Raw genomic sequence first — 20,065 nt, 5'->3', positions numbered from 1 at the left:
AAATGCTTTTTACACATCTTCACCAGGAAAGACATGTGTAGAAGGTCACTATGTCCTGAAAGACAATACAGGAACAATAACTGTTGACAGACAAGAAGCAGATGTCTAGATTTGGGAGAAAACAGACAGTCCCTCCCCTTGAATCTTTGCCAGCTTCCTTTAACCCCTCCCCTCCTCTGCCACCAGCACATACCACTCCCAAGCTCCTAATATAGACCCAACTGCTTTGTGGGAAAGGGTAACAAACCAAGCAGTCCCTGTCCAGACCTGTTTTTTTATGGACACGCAGGATAATGGAGCCTCTTTCACAGGTGAAATGTTACTTCTGTTTGGATATAATGTGGGGTGCTTTAGAAAATGATTATTTACAGAGGTTGTATTGTAAAGAATATAGAAAATGTTTATTTTGTTGTAGGTGTCAGGTTCACCAGAGAACCCAAAGATAAAGAAACAAGGTACTTTTACAAGGACTGCCATATTGCAATTGTGCATATGCGATTCAGGCATATGTATCTGTCTTGTTGTCGCTAGCTGGTATTTGTAGTCCTTCACATGCCTCTGCCTCCGTGCTGATTAGCTGCTGTGGGTTCTCCTAGAGGCTGATGCTACGGTCTACCTGAATTTCATGAAAAGTCACAGTTGCTATGATGCCATTCCGATCAGCTGCAAACTGGTCATATTTGATACAACACTACAGGTAAGAATAAACTTTCCCAATCAAAATGCAAAGACAAAGGCTCCTCAAACTAAAATATATAACAAACCCCTCCATCTTGCAAAGCAGGGTTTGTTTGGCTACATTAAGATCGATGTGTCTAAAAAGTGCGTAAAGCTCAAAATCCTTATAATAGCTTTTTAATTTTCCAAATGTGAATGCGGCACATTTTATTCCAAGCTAAAACATGACAAAAAACTTATCAAGCCTTTTATCAATCTAGAAAAGGGGAGAAAAGGGGAATATTACACTGTTATAAAACAGCAGTATCTGCCTGGTTCTGTATAAACTCAAACATTTACCATAAAACCTGAAAAATGCTTGATGCTTTCCCACGTGACACTGAATTAATATTTAGTTGTATCACCAGTGTTTCTGAGATCTGCTTCACATCTGTGTTGCTTGAAGATGAGCTGGCTCCTGTGAACCGCTATTGGACAACCGCCACAGTCGCTCTGACTTTCTTGGTTTTATAGAAGAAACAGCACTTTTTGATGTCATCTCACATGTTTGCTAATGAAATAAGATCCTAGGACTGAATTGGCCACTTCCAAACATTAATCTTTTTGATCTGGAACCGAGACGCTGCTCACTTACTGGTGGGGTTATTGTCTTGTTTCAAGGGCATTTACTCAGATAAGGCAACATGACACCTTTAAGGTTTTTTATTTATTCAAACTGATCTATTCTCCCTGGTGTACAATGCAAAGGCCTGACACTACATTATGGGGTACATTTCCAAATTATCAAAAAAGATAACTGGAATTAATTAAACCATAACTTGTCATTGATTTTCATGCTGTTATCTGTAAAGGTGAAAAGGGCCTTTTTTGCCCTGGTGGCAAATGGCTTGAGGGCTGCACCTCTATGGGACAGCAAGTTGCAGAGATTTGTGGGTAAGACGTGTGTTTCCTGTTCTAGATATGTTGTTTACCGCTGGTTTACACAAGAATGGGGGTTAAAATCTTTTTTTATTCCACAGGCATGCTGACTATTACTGATTTCATCAACATCCTCCATTGTTATTACAAGTCACCAATGGTGAGCAGAAATATACAGCACTTTAACTTCAGCAACTCAATCGAGGTCAGTGCTGATGGAGGTCCTGTTTTACACTGGGAAGAGAGGGATAAAGAGGGGTCTTGAACCTATTTTAACATGTAAACTATATTAAATCTTTATTATGATTATTTTGTTGGTTGTTTTGTGTAAACTCAGGTAGATGCTCTCATATCTTTTGTCACCGGCTTTACACCAAAAAGGTGTTGATGGATAACATCAGCATTTCACGGATTTCATGGATGAATGCGCTAAATGCTGTAGAACCAAAGTTAACATGAGATGCTATCATAATTTCTGATTTATCTGTTCTGTTTTTCTCCCACAGGTCCAAATGTATGGGCTGGAGAGCCATAAGATTGAAACATGGAGAGGTGATTCCCTTCAAAGTAAACAACAACTGCTAACAACATTATCTTGAAGCTCAATGAATGTCAATTTAAGTTCTCCCTGTTCTCCGACCTAGATGTGTACTTAAAGTCTCCAGCTCAGTTCCTCATCAGTATTTCTCCACAGGCCAGGTTAATAAAGAAACATGTGTTAGCGTACATTCTCACAGATTTTTCTGCAAAGCATTAAATTCCTCTGGTATCTCTGCTTTTCCTGTTGCAGCCTCTTCGATGCCATCTATTCCTTACTCAGATACAAAATCCACAGGCTCCCTGTCATCGACCCAGATTCTGGAAATGTTCTGCACATTCTGACTCACAAGCGAATCCTCAAGTTCCTGCACATATTTGTGAGTTAGCTTTTTCTGACATATTGTGTCCACCATCTTCAGCTACAGTGCTGTGAAAAAAGTACGTTTTCTCCCTTACAAATTGCTTCTGTTTTTATTTTTAGTTTAATTTTAATGTTTCAGATCATCAAGAAAAAATTTTATATCACAAAAAGAAAACCTGAAAAACAAACAAGAAGCAGCATTCAAATGCTGATTTTATTTATTAAGGGAAATAGCTGTCTGGGCAACTCTTCTTTGCAAAATAGTTTTAGTTAAGCAACACTGGAGAGTTTTTGAGCATCACCACTGCCTATAAATAGGTTTAGGTCTGGACTTTGACTAGGCCTAGGCTCATAAACCTTAATTTTGTTGTTTTGAGCCATTGTCCTGCTGCCTAATCTGAGTAAAATTCAGATTAAGGTCCCAAACTGCTGCCTGGACATAGAGCAGAATTTGTAGTTCCTTCAATTACAGTAAGCTGCCCATGTCCTGGAACAGCAAAGCAACCCCAGATCCTCATACTACCACCAAGAGTTTTAACTGTGATGATGGTCTTTTCCTGAAATGCAGTTAGTTTTAAACCGCATGTAAGGGCACAAACACCTCCCAAACTTAATCAGTTTTTAGAATATTTTAGCAAAACTCTTGAGGCTCATCAGGTTATCTTTAAGCAAATGTAAGAGAGACCTTTATGTTCTTTTTTGTCATGAACTCTGACCTTAACTGAGGGAAGTGAGGTCTTTAGATGTTCTGGATTCTTGTGTGACCTCCTGGATGAGTTGTCCATTACCTCTTGGACTAATTTAGGTAACATAGCCACTCCTGTGAAGGTTGATCACTGCTCTGTGTTTTCTCCAGTAATAGATAATTGATCTTACTGTGGTTCACTTGACTCACAAAGCCTTAGAGATGATTTTGTAGCCGTTTTCAGATACATCTCAATGACTTCTCATCTGTTTTTGATTTTCTTTAGATCAGGACATGGTGTGTTGCTTTTTGAGAACGTTTTACCTACTTCCAGTTGTCAGACAGGTTTTATTTTGAAAGGACTAGCAGTTGTCAGGACTGGGTGTGGCTGGTGATATGAAACTCAGATATCAAACTAGGTTATTTTTTTCTGATGGTTAAATTAGTTTGATAATCTGACACAAAACAACAGGATCAGGGGAAATCTGTATGGGTAGTAACACTTTTTTACAGCACTGTCCTTTATAGTTTCTGAAATAATTTTTTTAGGGAAAAAATGTGCCCAAACCTGCATTTCTCAAGAAGCCGGTTCAGGAACTGGGCATAGGAACGTTCAGGAACATTGCAACAGTCCACCAAACAGCAACGCTTTATGAAGCCCTGTCCATATTTGTGGAGAGGCAAGTGTCAGCACTCCCAGTGGTGGATGAGCAAAGTATGGTTTTTAAAGCCAACATTATAATCTCACTGATTTTATCAGCACTTTAGACCGTATCAACAATCAGCTGTTTGTTTTCTCAGGCAAAGTGGTGGCACTCTACTCAAGATTTGATGTTATTGTGAGTACAGCAGAGAGGATCTGATCTAACATGCCTGTTAGTTGTCCTTCCATACCAAAGAGCATTGTTTGCTGTCCTTCTGAGGGATTGTGTTTTTTTTCCATAATAGAATCTGGCAGCCGAGAAGACCTATAACAACCTGGACATGCCGATGCAGGAAGCCATTTGCAGACGCACATGTTGTGTTGAGGGCGTGATCAAGTGCTATCCACATGAATCTTTAGAAGTGGTCATAGATCGAATAGTTAAAGCTGAGGTTGGTGTATTTCTGGTACTTGTTTGAGTTGTTTTGTAAACAAATCAGGAGATCAGGTATGAAAGAAACGTTTTCTTCTTGCAGGTCCATCGGCTGGTCCTGGTGGACAGATCTGACGTTGTGAAGGGCATTATCTCTCTGTCTGATCTGCTGCAGGCTTTGGTCCTCACGCCTGCAGGCATCGATGCTCTTCTGTCCTAGGAGGAAACCACGGAGGTTTCTCTCTTCTCCTTTACTCCCTGTGCAGGCTTGATGTCTGTCAATGTGCAGAGGCAGGTAGGCTCTTAAGCTTTTCCACACCCTTCTACCCTTAACAACCCTCCACCATCTTGTCTAGTTACCATAACCATGGTGCTTATTGTTATTCAGCTCCCTGACATCCCAAAATAAGGTCCAGTGCAGCCAGTTCCTTTCAGAAGTCATCTAATAAGTAAACAGAGTCCACCTCTGTGAAATTCAATCTCAGTATAAATCCAGCTGTTCTGTGAAGGTCTGAGGGGATAGTTAGAGAACATAAGAGAACAAACGACATAATTTGTGATGCAGTGTGTGACAGAAACTATCAAAGTACATCACCCTGAACACACTAACTCTCAGATGAAACATGGTGTTGGCAGCATCATGCTATGGGGATGTTTTTCTTCAACAGGTACAGAGAAGCTGGATAGAGTTGACGGGAAAAAAAGATGAAGTTAAAAGAGAGAAAAGCCTGGAAGAAAACCTCTTAGGAACTACAAAGGAGGTTCCCCTTCCGAGATGCAAACAGACATGTAAACACAGAGCCAGACCCACAAAGGAATGCTTTAAATCAAAGCATTTTGATGTGTTGGAATGGCCCAGTCAAAGTCCAGACCAGAATGAATTGAGAATCTGCAACAAGGATTGAAAATGACTGTTCACAGGCACTCTTTATTCAATCTTACAGTTATCTTACAAAGAAGAATGGCCAAAAAAACTGAGGGCACTTGATGCGCAAAGAGGACAGAGACTGACCTGAAAGACTTGTAGCTGTAATTGCACTGAAAAGTTGCTCTGCAAGGTATTGATTCACACACTTTCCAAGTGTTTTCCAATTACTAATTAAGTGACTTCTAAAGGCCAAAGAGTTGCATTGGATTTTATTTAGGGGTATGAGATTAAAGTGGGCTGAATTAAATTGTACGCCTCGCTTTCTAGATTTTTGTTTGTAAATCAACTGCGAAACCAAGCATCATTTTCCTTACAAATCACCATTATGCAGTACTTTGTGTTGGTCTGTCTCATAAAAATCCCAATACAATACAGTGGAGTCTGTGTTTGTAATGTGAAAAATATGAAAAGGGTTAGCGGGTATGAAAACTTTGGGGATGTACTGCATACAATACGCTATATAGATTTGATTTTGTGTCTAATAGGAGAGTTGGCGTAAGGATGGCAGATTTCCACAGTAAGATGAAAAGTATCTACAATCAGCGTGTTTTTCACATCTGGAAAGATGACTTCACAATTGCTCCTCAGAGGTCCTCCACACTGACTCCGTTTGTACAACTTGATCAATATGTTTACTCAGCATAATCCTTTGTATTTGTAATAAATACATGTGAACAGATGCAGATGTGTTTTTATTGAACGGTCTTCTTGAAATGTACAAACTGGCTCATTGCTTTGTGATAAACGTCTACACACAACCAGCAGGAACTGAAACCTCATGGTGCCACACTCTTGCTTTCTTTAACCCACTCACCTTCCTCGACGAACAGTAAACAAGGACCACGTGACCAATTTTTTTCTTATCTGTGCCTCCGTCCATCTGTGCGCCCACCATCAGGACGTCAAGTTGAAATCATAAGGAACGACAGCGGAAGTAGACGCTCTTTTGCAAATATAATCAGTACTGCGGTAATTAAATGAAATACAAAGTTAACGATCAGTTGACTTGAATGAATACTACATTTGACATGAAATAAAGAAATTAATAAGCAGTTGGTAGCATTGCAGCCTTGCGATAAGAAGGTCCTGGGTTCAAATATTGGCCTGGGCTCTTTCTCCATGTTCTCCTTGTGTAAGTGTGGGTTCTCCCCGGGTTCTCTGACTTACTCCCATAGTCCAAAAAATGATTATTATGTTAATTTGATTACTCTAAAATGCCCTTTGGCATGACAATGTGTGTGCATGTTTGTTTGCCCTGTGTGTTTCTGTGTTGTCCTTTTGGCTGGGTTCAAAAATAAATTAATAAACAAATACCTCTACCTATAGGGTTTTATTTACCCGTTTAATCCTTGAATTTGTAAAACATTTTTATTTTTAGCATTTCGCTAATCCTCTAATCTTAGACTGCAGCAGAAATGTTTTGTTTTTTTTGTTTAGTGTCTTTTAATTTGAAATAGGTAACCGGAAGCTGCAGGTATGCTGTTACATGTTGTCTTGACTTAGATCGCTCCGTATACCCTGTGATCTCCAAAACAACATAACAAAAGTGGGGGAAAACATGGCAAGCGGAGAGGGGCCCACAAAAAGCCCCCTGGTAACCTCCTCTTCGGTCGGCCTGGAGGATCTCTTCCCTTCCGGGACGTCGGAGCAGGCGTGCGGGGACGGGAACCCGGAGCTCGACCGCTTGCGGGAGCGTCTCCAAGCTTGGTTATCGCAGTACGAGCCCCTGCTGCTGTGGGTGCAGAGGCTGCTGGTCTGGGAGAGGCCGCTGTATAGCATCTCAGCCGGCCTGACACTCAACACTTTATTCTGGTAACCAATGAGTTTGTGTTTATTCACGTTTTGGCAATAAAACGGCTTTTAAGCAAATTTAAGCAGATGTCAGCGAGGATAGCACGAATAAATGTCAGGTGAAGTTAGCTAATCCCACGTCTTTAGCCTAATGCTAACTTAGCTTGTATTTTAAATACAGTTAGCGCTGAAAGCTTTTGCCCTGCCTGTTACGGAAACACGTTGTTGAGTAAATAAACAAGCAGTTATTTTCAGCTGAAACACCTGCTACAGTTCAAACAGACATGAATTGTCATGGTTGGCATCGGAGCTGTTGACCAGCTGTCAGTGTCAGACTTGTAGGACCTCTTTTTGGCTCCACAGGCTCCTGTCGTCCACCTCCCTGCGGCCTCTGTTCCTGCTGAGTGTGTCCCTGCTGGGCCTGATGCTGCTGGAGAGATGGAAGTCCAAGTTACCCATCATTACAGGTGAGGCCAGGCCTTCCACTGAGCAGCATGCAACTTATTTCTGACAGCCTTTCTGATCAGGTTCTCGGAGTCATTGTTTTAATTATAACTTCACAATATATAGTTATGTACAATCTTGCATTTTCAAAGGACTGCTTGGATGCAAGTGGATGGTAGGCTAAAATGTCTAGGGTTCACAGCAACCTTACTCCACAAGCCAGTAATATAGCTCTGCAGTCGTCAGTTAATTTACTGGCAATAGTCATTTTATTTGCTACTGCTCAATATATTTTGACCATTAAAAACTGTGACAGATATTTCGATATATTATGCACCAAAACAAAAGTGTGTTCTGCATAACTCTATGTCAACCCAAGACCAAAAAATATGGTGATTCATCCAGTGATCAGGAGGAAGTTAGGAGAACAATCTAAGAGACGTAACAAACCAGCACCCTATGAATAGATTTTAAAGCGCATGTACATTCACCACAGTGGGGAATAATCGCTTATAACCAAAACCTCTGTTTAAAATCTCTAAAGTCTTAGAAGCATTGATGTTACATGTTGCCTTCTCTGATCTGGTCTGACCAGCAACGTTGCTCTGGAGTACTTTCTATTTTTATATGTGTGTGTATAAATATATAGATATATAAAATGCATCAAAGTAAGTGCTGTTGGATGATGCATTTTTAGACTGTAAAGAGTCTATAAATGCAAATTCTTTGATGCATTTGTTGAATAGAAAAAAAATATATTGTTATTTGACTTTCTGATGACCAATCAGATTCTGATCATTGGTTAAATAATTGGTGAATCACCACGTTTAAAACACTGTGATGCTATTCTGATGTTCACTCTTATTTTTGACAATATTTTATTATAATTGACCATTTGCAACTGAATTATTTTAGTATTGTTTTTGTTGATTTGGTTTTTTAGCTTATATTACAATACTGTGCCCAGATTTTCTCTTTATTTACACCAATTTTAATTGCCTCATCATATCATGTACTGTGGTCCTGAGCTCAGGAAAGACGCATCAAAAACCTTGTCTATAGTATTTTGACATTGTGATTTCCTATAAAAATAAAAAATATAGCTTGAATTAACTTTGAAATGCAAATACTGCTTATTATCTGTTGCTAATTTTTTGCTTTGTTTCTTCTTTTTTCCTACAGTCCAACATGCAGAGGCTGAACCTTTACAAAGGTCTGCTTAAAATAAACCAGATTTATTTTTATTGGAATATTTTGTTTTTATATATTCTTTAAAAAATAAACTTTTATCATAAAAGCTTCTGTGAAAGTCTTATGTCTGTCTGATCACATGTTCCTTGTGTAAATCATGTCCCATCTCTTGTCTGCATGAACGTTTTCAGGTGCATGTTGAGGCAGATTTATTTGCTCCACAAGTGTTAATTTTCTCTTCTTGTGCATGCCTTCTTTTTTCAATTAAAGCCAAACTTTGAGTACGGAGCACCATCTGCTCAGTGTTCCTGAGCTCAGCCACCACCTCGCTGAGAGCTACCTGACCTGCTGCCTGTATCTGCAGGAGATGCTGCAGTACAAACGCAGAAACCATGGAAGGGTACGCACAGACAATATATTTAACCAAGGAAGATTTCATAAACAATACCAATAATATGTTGGTTGTAAAATCTGTTTTCTGGTTCCCAGTTCTGCTTAATGATGTGCAGTGGCTGTTTTGTGCTCTCTTTGGTTGGACATTATGTGCCAGGAATCATGATTTCATATATTATAGGTGAGTCATGTTGTGTCTAATTGGCATGCAGAAACACCGTTGAGCTGTCTGGTTGTCGTGACAAACACTGTGCTGAATAATGAGTAAATGCAGCATTAATGTGATCCTATTAATCAAGATGTTGATTTGGGATTTAAACAGTAGAGCTTTGAATCTGCTGTTTTAATTTCAGATCACTCATAATACATTTCTTTCAACGTTTATTTTCAACCCTTGTACAGATGTGTGAAAACCCTTGAAAATAATTATTGTTTTATAGAAGCGCTCTAAAAAATGATTCCCACTTTAAGAAATTATTATTTTTAATATAATGACTCTTGCCACATTTTGTGTCAACTCTCTCAACTCGCCAATCGCCTTTGCTTGCTCATATCTACATTCAGAGCAATAATTAAGGTTTGTTAAATCATTCTAGGACTTTCACTGGAAGCATGTAGTCCCATGAGCCCAAGTTTCAGCTTTTAAGCAACAAACACAGGCAGAATGTGTGGAAATGCGCCCCATGTTCACTATTTACTGAAGAATTTGTGATGCTGTGAGCTTTATTGTCTTCCAAAGGCCCTGAGAACTTTGTTAGAGTGCATGGCATCATTAACTTTTTGAAATGACCCCACAATTCTAAGAGATATTTAATGGCTTCTGTCAGAAACCTCTGGGTCCTGGGCCGGATAATGATGTAAAACATGCGGCCAGATAGGATAGGATTATGCAAACTGCGTCCATCTCCGTCACCAAACTTACATCTTGTAGGAAACTTGAAGGGTGAGCTAAAGAGATTGTGCAAAGTAATTTTTTTTCTAAATCTATTGTTGCTGCAATAAAAAAAAAGGAATTTACTTTAAGGCTGTTTACTCGGCTTTACCAGGAGTGGCGATAAATGCAGAGGGTGCGGTTGGCCTTTTGCCTGTTTGTTCGCAGCATCGTGCTTTAATAAATCTGAATAGAGAGCCATTTCTTAAAGCTGTCCGTGCTTTCTTTATGTGAATATTTTCAGCCCTAAGCGTGTTGCTGTGGCCCTTGGTGGTGTATCATGAGCTGATTCAGAGGATGTACACCGGCTTGGAGCCAATCCTGATGAAGCTGGACTATAGCATGAAGGCCGATACTGAGCACCGCAAGCACGACAAGAGGAGTGAGTGTTCGTCACAATGACACGGATAAATTTAAAGGGGACATATCATGCAAAATCCACTTTTTTAGCCTTTAAATGTATTTTGTTGTGTACTTGGAGTAAGCTGCAAATAACGCAACTTACCGCTAATGTTGTTGATATGACATCGTGACCATTGTTTTGATGGCAGTAGCATCGTGCCTTCTGCTTATGTTGCTGCTGTGTGCTGCTTTTTTAGCCCCTTGAGGACACTGAGTGTTTTTAATAGTACTATTACATAAACAGTTTTGCATGTTTTGGCCATTTTTGACTTGTTTCTGCGGCACTAGATAATTATTATCAAACTACAAAAATGGCCGAACGGGTTAAAGTGCAGCACTCTTTGACCTCGAGGGGGGCGGGATATGAAGTGCCTCAATAGCATTTAAAGAGACGGCACCTAAACGAGTCGCTCTCAGACGCACCTCAGAACAGGAGTAAAAGAGGAACCTGTGGAGCTACAACAACAAGGAATTTACACCAAAGCCTTGCAGTTCCACTTTATATAGACCACAGCTGAATGATTTAAGGGTGAAAACAAAGGATTTAAAAGCATGATATGTCTCCTTTAAGAGCTAATTTCTGTTAATTTGCTGTTCTGCTAAAACTGCACATATGTTATTTATGTGTATAAATACTTTTCACAGAGGTGAAGAAGGAGCTAGAGGAGGGGGATGAGCCCAGAGCAGAAACAGAAAGTGAAAGCGAGGAGGAGGAATTGTCCTGCTTTGCTCCAACGGTATGGACACTTACCCAGTACTGCACAAAGAGTATGCATTAGTCAGTGTGTGCATTGCTTTAAATACTGGGACTGCTAAAGGAAGGAGGGGAGCTTGGATATATTATGTGCTGAGATCAGTTTTAAGCTTTATGAATGCAGTGTTAATGTAATGAAACTCTGGGCTGTGGCTTATATTTCAAATACTACCACATTCCTGCAGTGCAACTGGAAGATACAAAAAAAAGGTTTTGTATTCAGTCACAGGATTATTTCTTGATTCGGTTAATAGTTGTACTGGGGTGAAATGTAAGGTGCATTTTTAAATGGGTTCGGGTCCCATCTGGTCCCTGATGTTGCAGCTGGCCATTACCATTTTTTTTGTCTCTTATTCTTTCCATCAAAAGTTTAAGGCAAAGAGGAGACTTGCTTTTAAAGGTGCATATATATATTTTCTTCCCATGTGTAAATTGAATACATTTGTGCTCTCATTAGGTGGATGTGAAAACTACAGCTCTGGCGATGGCCATCACAGACTCTGAACTGTCAGATGAAGAGGCATCTATACTGGAGAGTGGAGGGTTCCCAGTATCTAGAGCCACCACACCTCAACTGGCCGACTTCTCTGAAGGTAAATCTGATTCATCACAGTTTAGCATGCTTAGATTTATGCCAAAATAGGAGCTATTATTTGCTTCTAAGGAGGAACTAAGATTAGGTTGGTTGGCTTCTAGTATAAGTTGCGAGAGAAGGATAATGTTCTGCTTCATTTCTCTGTTCCAGACTTGGATCAACAGAGTTTCCACAGCGACCCGGAGGAGGCCTATCTGCGGGATCTTCCTGAGTTACCCTCTGTTGAGGAGTTCCCCTCCATAGAGCACAGCTTGCTTCACTTTCCTCTACGAGGTCCGGGCCAGGGAGATGGAGCCCAGGCTCAGTCGGAGAAGGAACCGCTGAGCCCTGCCACCCTCCTCATCCAGCACCTTGCATCACCTCTGCACTTTGTAAACACCCATTTCAACGGACACGGACGGCCACCTGGGGGCGAAGAGAGCGCTCTGCCTTCTATGGGCGTGAGGGAGGAATCACAGATAGGAGAGCAGAAGGCAGCGGCAGTGAATCAGGGCACGCAGCGCTCCTTAGAGGCTTTGAGCGAGGAAATAGTGAGCACGGCCATCTCCACTGTCGTGCAGAACACTCTGTCGGCGCTGCTGCGCTCCAGCGAGGCCAGCGAGGAGCCCACCCTGGCCGAGTTCCTCCCGACTGAAACCCTACCAGGCGCTCTGGAATCACCCACCCAATCTTCTGACACCGCTGACACTACAGTTGGAGCGCTGGAGCCTGACAGAGACCTAGAGGAGGGGGCTACGACAGAAAGCGGGACTGGCGAAGAGTACCCGGATGACACTCTAGTTCCGACAGAGGAAGAGGACTTTGAGCTTTTGGACCAAAGTGAACTGGAGCAGGTGGATGAGGGTCTGGACAGAGAGGTGGGGGAAGCAGCTCCAGCTCCAGACGGACCTCAACAACCACAGTCATAGCCCCTGGTCCCCACCTTCCATCTGCTTTTGTTTGTTTTTACTTTTACGTTATACCTACATCATATCCATACATACCCCTATATATAGATATATCTATCTATATATATATATATATATATATATATATAATGCATTAATCCAGGAGCTTAATGGTGTGGCGGGGAGAAGGTGAGGGGACGTGAGCTATTTCAAGATTCTTCTTAGGTTTGGCATCTGATTTGCTCCCAGTTCATCAGGCGACACTGAGCAAAACAAAACTTTACTGTACCTTTTAAAGGGGACATATAGGATTTTTCATTAACAGCTGCCTGTTCTAACTTGTGGTGTCAGCTTCATTCATAGAAAGTCAAATTCCACTCTTTTTATTACTTTCTTATCCTTTTAATTTGCAAATTAAAAGCTGGTTATCCTCTGTTCTTACAGATGGGTGACAATGGGGGGAAAAAGCTCATGGCTGGCCAGCAGTTTTTAGAAAAGTCAGAAATTAACTTGAAGTTTGTAAATTTTTCCTTTGATATACAGTGCCAGTCAGAGGTTTACTCATCATGGGAAAAAAACATTTTAAGCATAAAACGATAATTTTTTGTTGTTTTGTCTTTGTTTAATGAGGATTGGGTGCAGAATTTTAATATTTTTTAGATTTTCTCTAATCCACTGGATCAAAATTATACAAAAGCGCACAAATATATACATACATCCTTTTTTCTGATTTAATTAATTAATTAATTTTTTTGCTAATTGTCTTGGGAGAAATACATCAAAAATGACTTCTGCCCGGCCCATTTCTAGTGTTATATCTTATTTTTGTCATCAGTATAGCCAAAAATGATAAACCAGATGCTTACAACAGATTGTAGTTATGTAAATACACAACATCACTTTGTTTAATGTTTATAAATGGTTTTTTGGGGGATATTTTAAACATTTTAGTCTTCTGTCATCCTCATGGGGGTGTTCCTCCTCACCTCCACCTGGCCTTGCGTGCTACGCTCTGATAGTTGGATAACTGTCCCTCATAAAGCTGCACCTTGACTACATGTTTTCTCACCTCCAGGCGTCTGGTATACGTCTTGTATTTGGCCACTCTTCCGATCACAAATAGCAGAATTAGCTTAATTTGGCTGGTTTCTTGACACACACACATACACACCCATATTTAAAGCTTAGTCTATAAATGTTCAATATCACCGTGGTCCAAATTCTAGAAGCTTCATGCTGGTCTGCTTTATCCATTCCAAAACCGGTTTGGATCGAGTTGTGTCCAAGGTTAAACCATCTTGCCGTCAGTCCTGTCTTCATTATTTCATCCACTTTTGCCATGCACCAGTGCTAGTGGCAATGAAACCACATAACATGATACTGCCGCCGCCATAACTGCCAGTTGGTACTGTGTTTTTAAGAGTGAAAGACTCACCTTGACATCTCCAAACTTACTTCCTTCTCACAGTGGCCAAACATCTCAGTCTTTCTCATCTGACCATGAAGCGTTTGTCCTTGTGAGCAGCTGCAAGTTTGAGTCGCGCTTGAAGGTGTTTATTTTAGAGCAGGTGATACTTTCTTCCCTCTCGGTTTATGGCGGGGTGAAACGTACTTCTCTATGGACAATGGTGCTGGCTTTTCACAAAGTTTCCAGTTTGTAATGGACTTGAGTCTTGATGGTTTTTTTGGTTGTTCCTGAACATGCTAAGTCATTTCATCTGTGCAGGACAGTCTAGGTCAGGTGATTGAAACTTTGACAAAATCGGACATTCTGACAGAATGATGATCCAGAAGGCAGGTCCAAACTGGTTTTGGATGAAGCCGGTTGACAAATAAAAATGCATGCACTCATTTAATTCCAGGAAACCAACCAGTTTTCTGATGAGTGCTAAAATGTCGATTCAGAGTTGTGCCAAAAGCTCGTTGATCCCTACTAAAAACTTTCTACGGAACATTTCCCCAAATATTAGTTGGCCTCTATCAATATATCTGAACCTATAGGTATAGTTTGGACCCTGTGTGGAAAAGAGAAAATCCATGATGAGTGTATGTAAACATCTGACCCTAATCTGTCGAGCAAAAATATGTCCCCTTTAAATACACACGTACCGCGAATCATCAGTGTGGCCCGAACAATAGAAGATTGTGTTTCCTCCTGATGTTTGAGGCAGAACTTGAATGAAGGGTTATGGAGGTGTCAGTTATAGTTTGTGGTTGCACAGTGGTCAGAATCTGGGTTCTGATGGGCCCGATAAACCTAAATACAGTAATAACGCCTCAGCTCACTGACTGAATCCGTCAGAGCAAAAGGTAAAATGATGGATTTAGATATAAAACTATTAATATATGTTATAAATTATTTAAATTAATAGCCAGTTGGTGAAAAAAAAAATCTTAGAGGAAGACTGAAAGTTTATTTTTGGCTACTTTAATGATTGTATATAGGTGTCTTAATGACACAATGTACATCCAGGTGTAAATTGTAGGAAAATAACAGAAATCCCTCACTGAACCTGAAATTAGTTTAAAAAAAAAACATTTTCAGTGACTTACAGCTTTGACATTATTGGATGTTAAGAATAAAGAACTGATACACACAAGTGACTTTCCTGCAAGGTGAAACGGAAGAAGGATGTAATCAGTTCTACGTTTTTATTGTCATCTGTGCATCATTGGTCCATTTGTGACTGAATTTTCTCCTGATCTAAAAATAAAGTTATATAGGCTCTCCATGTGTATAGCTGTCGCTGGAGTATGTATATTCCCCTTGTTCTTTACTGTTCATGCATGCAGTGCATCACACGTAGGAATATTTGGGGGTTTTTTTCTCCAAAAGGCTAAATAATTCCTTTACAATTGGCTCAGAAATGATCGAATCTGTATGGAGGGGCCTTCTCCGCTGTTATAAACCACTCAGCATCCGACTCTCAGGTTGTACAAAGCGAACGTAACAGCAGAATATGTATCCTCTTACCAAACCAGTCGTAGTGCATTGTATTTCTACTAACCTCTGATCTGTACCCCTCCCCCCAGTTAATAGTGTAGAAATGCAAAACAAAAAAAAAAGGTGGAAAGTGTATTTTCTGCATGTAAAAACAGCACTCTGTTCAAGTTGTCCTTGTCTATAGACAAAGTACTGCACAAGTTGTGATGTAAAAAAACAAACCATTGAATGCTTCAGGTGAAGAGAGGTTCGGTTTGTTTCATATTTTGTTACTAATGTTGGGAATAAAAGTTTAATGTTTAAAGACTACCATCTGGAAATAGAGATGGGTTGGTAAAGTGTGTGATTAACAGAAACATTTGTGTTCAGGAGTTGTTTTATGCTTAAATACTACTATAAAAACTGGCTTTTAATGAATCAAACAATCCTGAGAACAAAAAGAACATATTTTCTAATTGTTCCTTTTGTCCACAAAGTTGTCAGATCTTTTAAATATACAAAACTGTTATGGACAATTTTTGCAAAGCAAAGGACTTGTTGACGATAAACGTGGTAAAATAAAAATACAACTCGTGTGAAAAGAATAAAAGGACAAACTGAAAGAGACTTAAGGATAAAAAAAAAGCAAACCTTTATTATATTTTTGAGCTGTATGTAGTTCCTATACAGTCCCTGTGTTTGAGATGGGGTTTATTCAAGAGTATGTGCTTTGCTTTGTTTTTGGTGCTTTGTTGTGAAAAACCTGTAGCAGTTCTTTTGCACAAAGCTTGAGTTCCTCCTGAAGCTTGTTGTCAACAGTCACATCCAGCAGAACAGACCATTTGCCATCCATACATGTAACTGGAACTGAGAGGATGATGCCATTTGGGAGTTTGAAAAAGCCTAAGTACAAAACGTAAAAGTATTTATATTAATGCATGTTTTGATTTATTGCTACTTAAATCTCTGTACTGGGTCCTAACCTGTGCAAAGTACACCAACTGAAAAGACCTCATCTTGACCATAAGCACCATGCCAAGCCTTCAGTACTCTGAGGATGCCATTGGTGGCTGATATTGCAGCTGCATGGCCGGTCTTTGAAACCACAACCGCACGCTGAAGTCGAACCTGTTGTTGAAATTCTGTTTCCAGCCATTTCCTGGAATAAAGGAGGTTATTGCCTGTCATTACGCTACACAGTACACAGTGTATGGGATAATTCAGGGCAGATTGCAGGGTCGGATGTATTGTCCTATCCTTGTTTGCACAGACTGAAGCCTGTCTCATTGTTAGCTTTGTAATCTGATAGTTGGCAGATATGAGCCCTGGGAAAAGGTCCAGCTGGGTGAAGTTAATAAAGGCAGAACATACCTGTTATGGTGTCAGATGTAGGATAGTACAGGTGCATCTCAGTAAATTAGAATACCATGTCAAAAGTTAATTTTGTTCAGTATTTTAGAGTGATATATTTCAGGAGATCATTTCTGGTAATTTAGATGATTATGCCTTACTGCTAATGAAACCCTAAAAGCCCATACTTTTTCTCATTGGGATTTAAGTCAGGTCAATTTGCTAGCCAGTCAAGCACAGCATCGTCAGTAAACCAGCTATTGCATTGTTTCTCCCACATTTTTTCCTTCCATTCAACCTTTCTATAATATGGTTAAACACAGCACTATGAACAGCCAGCATCTACAACAATGACCGTTTATGGCTTATCCTCATTGCGAACTCCAGAAGGTCCACAAAAGGGCAAAAATGACTGCTGGACAACTGTCTGGTCACCAATCATCCCAGTGATTGTGTAGACCGTAATATGGTCAAAAATCCTTTCTTTTTTTGTCAAATAATACAATTATGTGAGAAGTTAAAATATGGGTTTTTGTGACCCGTAAGCCACAGTCATCAAAAATAACAGAAACACTTGAACATTTCACTCTGTGTGTTCTGAATCTACATAATGTGTCAGTTAATTGAATTAAGATGCAGTTAAACACACCGAAGTAGCTGCAACCTTAAAATGTCAAACAAACCTGTCATGTAAAATTTGAAGGACTGACTGGGGAAAGGAATCTGGTCCTCTGATTGCCCCTCGATAGTTGAAAACCTTCGCCCTCTGCAGGTCAATGATAAAACTGCCACTGATGTTCCCCCACACGATGACATCTGTGACATCTGCAGCAGAAGACCAAATGAGGATTACTCTCTCTTTTAAGATGCAGAACAAATACAAGCGAAAGGATTAAGAGTAGATACCTGATGGTCTCACTCTCATCTTCTTTGCAAGCACAGCTCTGGCTTCATTCTCCAGCTGTGTTGCTGTGGCAACAAACTGGTGGCTGTTGATTGAAGGTGCATTCTCCACAAGCAGTGAACATCTCAGGTTGACAAAAGAGTCCCCACACACTATCACCTTCACCTGTTTGTTAGCCCGTCCATCGATGAGGTGCCCATACTCTCTGTAGTGCTCTGTTATAACTCTCAGCTTGGTCTCATTTCCTGCATCATTTCTGAAATCATCCAACAGAAGGATGATGCTTGCTTCATGGAAAGCCTGATCCAGATCTGTGTGAACTATCACCTGCAAATTCACTTTGTTTAAATAAAATTTGAAATGTAGGTAAAGTTACGTTAAAGTGATGTACCTGAAGGAGCACACTGGGCGCCAGGTCTTCAACATCCATCTTCAGCCTCTGCATTTCTTCTTCATCCCCCTCCAGGTCCAGCAGATGGAGTGCAATAGCCGCATCTTTAGGAAACACCTCAGCGGACAGCAGGGATGGGATCAAGATTTGGCATGTTAAACTGAGAGCACTGCAAAGACATGAGGAATATCAAGGCAGATTGTAGGGCATTTATATTAGAAATATTCATCCTAAATTACCCAGTGATCCAAACATGAAGGGGCTGAATTAGACTGAGACAATGTCGTTCTTCAGCAGTGAGGCTTGATTGTGTTTCCAGATTCTCTGCTGCAATTCTCTGCATCACATCTGTGGACATGTCTGATGTGATGCCATAGTAGTCCTAAACGACAAGCAGGTAAAACAGTTGGAGCTCCGCTGAGATGTTTCCGCTGTCAGTGGTGATTTGGGGAGCCACAGCATCTACTGGTGGTGGTCATCTGGGTTTTAACAAGTCATTCACCACCTTCGAATGACTCTAAATACCCCAACCCTACCAATATCACTGGTTATCAAACACCAGATATGCCATAGGTCATCGCTAAAATGAATTTTATTCGCGGTTTAAACCACCCTTAAAAAGAAGAAGAGATTTCTATAACAAAAATGAATGAGGAACAAACCAAAAAAAATCCTAAGATATTATCTAGTTCTACTTTACAGGCTAAAGGTCACTTGTATATTTATATCTTTAAGCATACCATCATGACTTAGTTTGTTTACACCTAAGCATTTTAAACATGTTATAGTTACATTAAATAAAAAGATAAATATATTGACAAGCATAAAGACAACCTTCTTTGAGCATAACTACTAAGTCAGATCACTTAGGTCACAAAAACTAGTATTTTCTACCAAATACAGGAAAAATAAATCTAAAAGTCTAGCAAGGACAGTGGGGACTGACTTGGACAAAAGCAGTTAAACTATTAGTAGTAAAGTAAAATATGAGATGTTTTGTGTGCACTAGATATGTTTAACCAGAGAACTTGTTGGTGTCTACCTGGCAGTGGTTCAGGAAGTCACTGAAGCCACCCAGGAGCATCCCTTTGCCCCCCTGTTCCACCAGCTCCCTCCAAACTAAAGGAGAGTTATTATGCTTCCAGCCATTTCTTTCACATGTGGATTCCAGCCATTCCTATTAGAAGAATAAGAGTAAGTGTGAATAAAACAATGAATGCATAAGAATAGAATACATTTTATGTGAGGAAATAATTGCAATAATAGAAAAAAAAAAAAACCTAAACAAACACAAATGTGCATTTATGAATTCAAACAGGCACGTTTCATAAGCAAAAACCTGCATATTAACTGAATATTTTATTATTCAGTATTTTTGAAATGTTAAATGTTTTTTAATAATACATTTCCTCAATTACCTTCCACTCAGCGGGCAGGACGGAGATCTTATGGACCCTGAAGTTCGGAAGCGATCTCTGCAGAACGTCTGCTAACAATTCCGCTTTGGCATAATAAGGACAATCTGCCTTACCTGTAGAAGTGGAAATGTAAAATATGTTCTTTATATAATAACTATCATTAGATATATATTAACACACACTAAAACATGATTTGAAAATTAGAAAGCCGTAGATGGAATTTAAAAAGAAAATAAAAATTTACCAGCGAGCACAAATTTTGCCATATTACTCAGAAAGCGTCTGTTGCTTGGAAACTAAGGTGAGTTGTCGCGCGTATTTGAGTCCGTGTAGGAACATAAAAACAAAAATCCTTAAAATTAATTCCTATATGTTGTTATATTTCAACGTGTGAGGGAGAACAACGCAAATATACTTCCCAATTTAAGCATATGTTATTTTCAGAAAATAAAAAGTTTAACATATTTTGACAGGCAGCGTGACGCTGAGGTTGCTAGGGGGACAA

General features: G+C 39.9%; 3 protein-coding genes across 8 annotated transcripts; 2 read left to right on the top strand and 1 right to left on the bottom strand.

Annotated features, from left to right (window-relative positions):
- Positions 1-220: 220 nt before the first annotated feature.
- Positions 221-5,865, top strand: prkag3a (protein kinase, AMP-activated, gamma 3a non-catalytic subunit). 6 transcript variants are annotated; one of them, XM_047355059.1, is made up of 15 exons: positions 221-311; positions 416-455; positions 597-697; positions 1,530-1,611; positions 1,698-1,756; positions 2,103-2,163; positions 2,241-2,295; positions 2,387-2,513; positions 3,732-3,897; positions 3,984-4,021; positions 4,131-4,277; positions 4,362-4,553; positions 4,927-5,047; positions 5,203-5,316; positions 5,672-5,865. In XM_047355059.1, exons 1-12 carry the CDS (start codon positions 294-296, stop codon positions 4,476-4,478), a joined length of 1,011 nt encoding a protein of 336 aa, XP_047211015.1. In that variant the 5' UTR covers positions 221-293; the 3' UTR covers positions 4,479-4,553; positions 4,927-5,047; positions 5,203-5,316; positions 5,672-5,865. The 6 variants fall into 6 exon arrangements, with proteins under 6 accessions (XP_047211015.1, XP_047211014.1, XP_047211017.1 ...); XM_047355058.1 differs by having other exon boundaries at positions 4,927-5,316; XM_047355061.1 differs by lacking the exons at positions 4,927-5,047; positions 5,203-5,316 and having other exon boundaries at positions 2,103-2,148.
- An 802-nt stretch (positions 5,866-6,667) lies between these two features.
- retreg2 (reticulophagy regulator family member 2) lies at positions 6,668-15,827 on the top strand. Its single transcript, XM_047355055.1, has 9 exons — positions 6,668-6,998; positions 7,341-7,444; positions 8,604-8,634; positions 8,883-9,012; positions 9,102-9,186; positions 10,181-10,318; positions 10,984-11,075; positions 11,550-11,685; positions 11,838-15,827. The coding sequence occupies exons 1-9, from the start codon at positions 6,745-6,747 to the stop codon at positions 12,593-12,595; spliced, it is 1,728 nt and encodes a 575-aa protein (XP_047211011.1). The 5' UTR covers positions 6,668-6,744; the 3' UTR covers positions 12,596-15,827.
- Positions 14,395-19,884, bottom strand: mdh1b (malate dehydrogenase 1B, NAD (soluble)). Its single transcript, XM_047355056.1, has 9 exons — positions 19,805-19,884; positions 19,561-19,673; positions 19,185-19,319; positions 18,382-18,524; positions 18,143-18,311; positions 17,754-18,078; positions 17,531-17,672; positions 16,481-16,656; positions 14,395-16,400 (listed from the first exon to the last, which is right to left on the bottom strand). The coding sequence occupies exons 1-9, from the start codon at positions 19,824-19,826 to the stop codon at positions 16,213-16,215; spliced, it is 1,413 nt and encodes a 470-aa protein (XP_047211012.1). The 5' UTR covers positions 19,827-19,884; the 3' UTR covers positions 14,395-16,212.
- Between the last annotated feature and the right edge of the window lie 181 nt (positions 19,885-20,065).

Source organism: Girardinichthys multiradiatus, chromosome 24 (genome assembly GCF_021462225.1).
Source record: "Girardinichthys multiradiatus isolate DD_20200921_A chromosome 24, DD_fGirMul_XY1, whole genome shotgun sequence".
NCBI classification, from domain to species: domain Eukaryota; kingdom Metazoa; phylum Chordata; class Actinopteri; order Cyprinodontiformes; family Goodeidae; genus Girardinichthys; species Girardinichthys multiradiatus.
The sequence above is the reverse complement of the archived record's forward strand: the minus strand, read 5'-3'. Positions and strand labels throughout refer to the sequence as shown.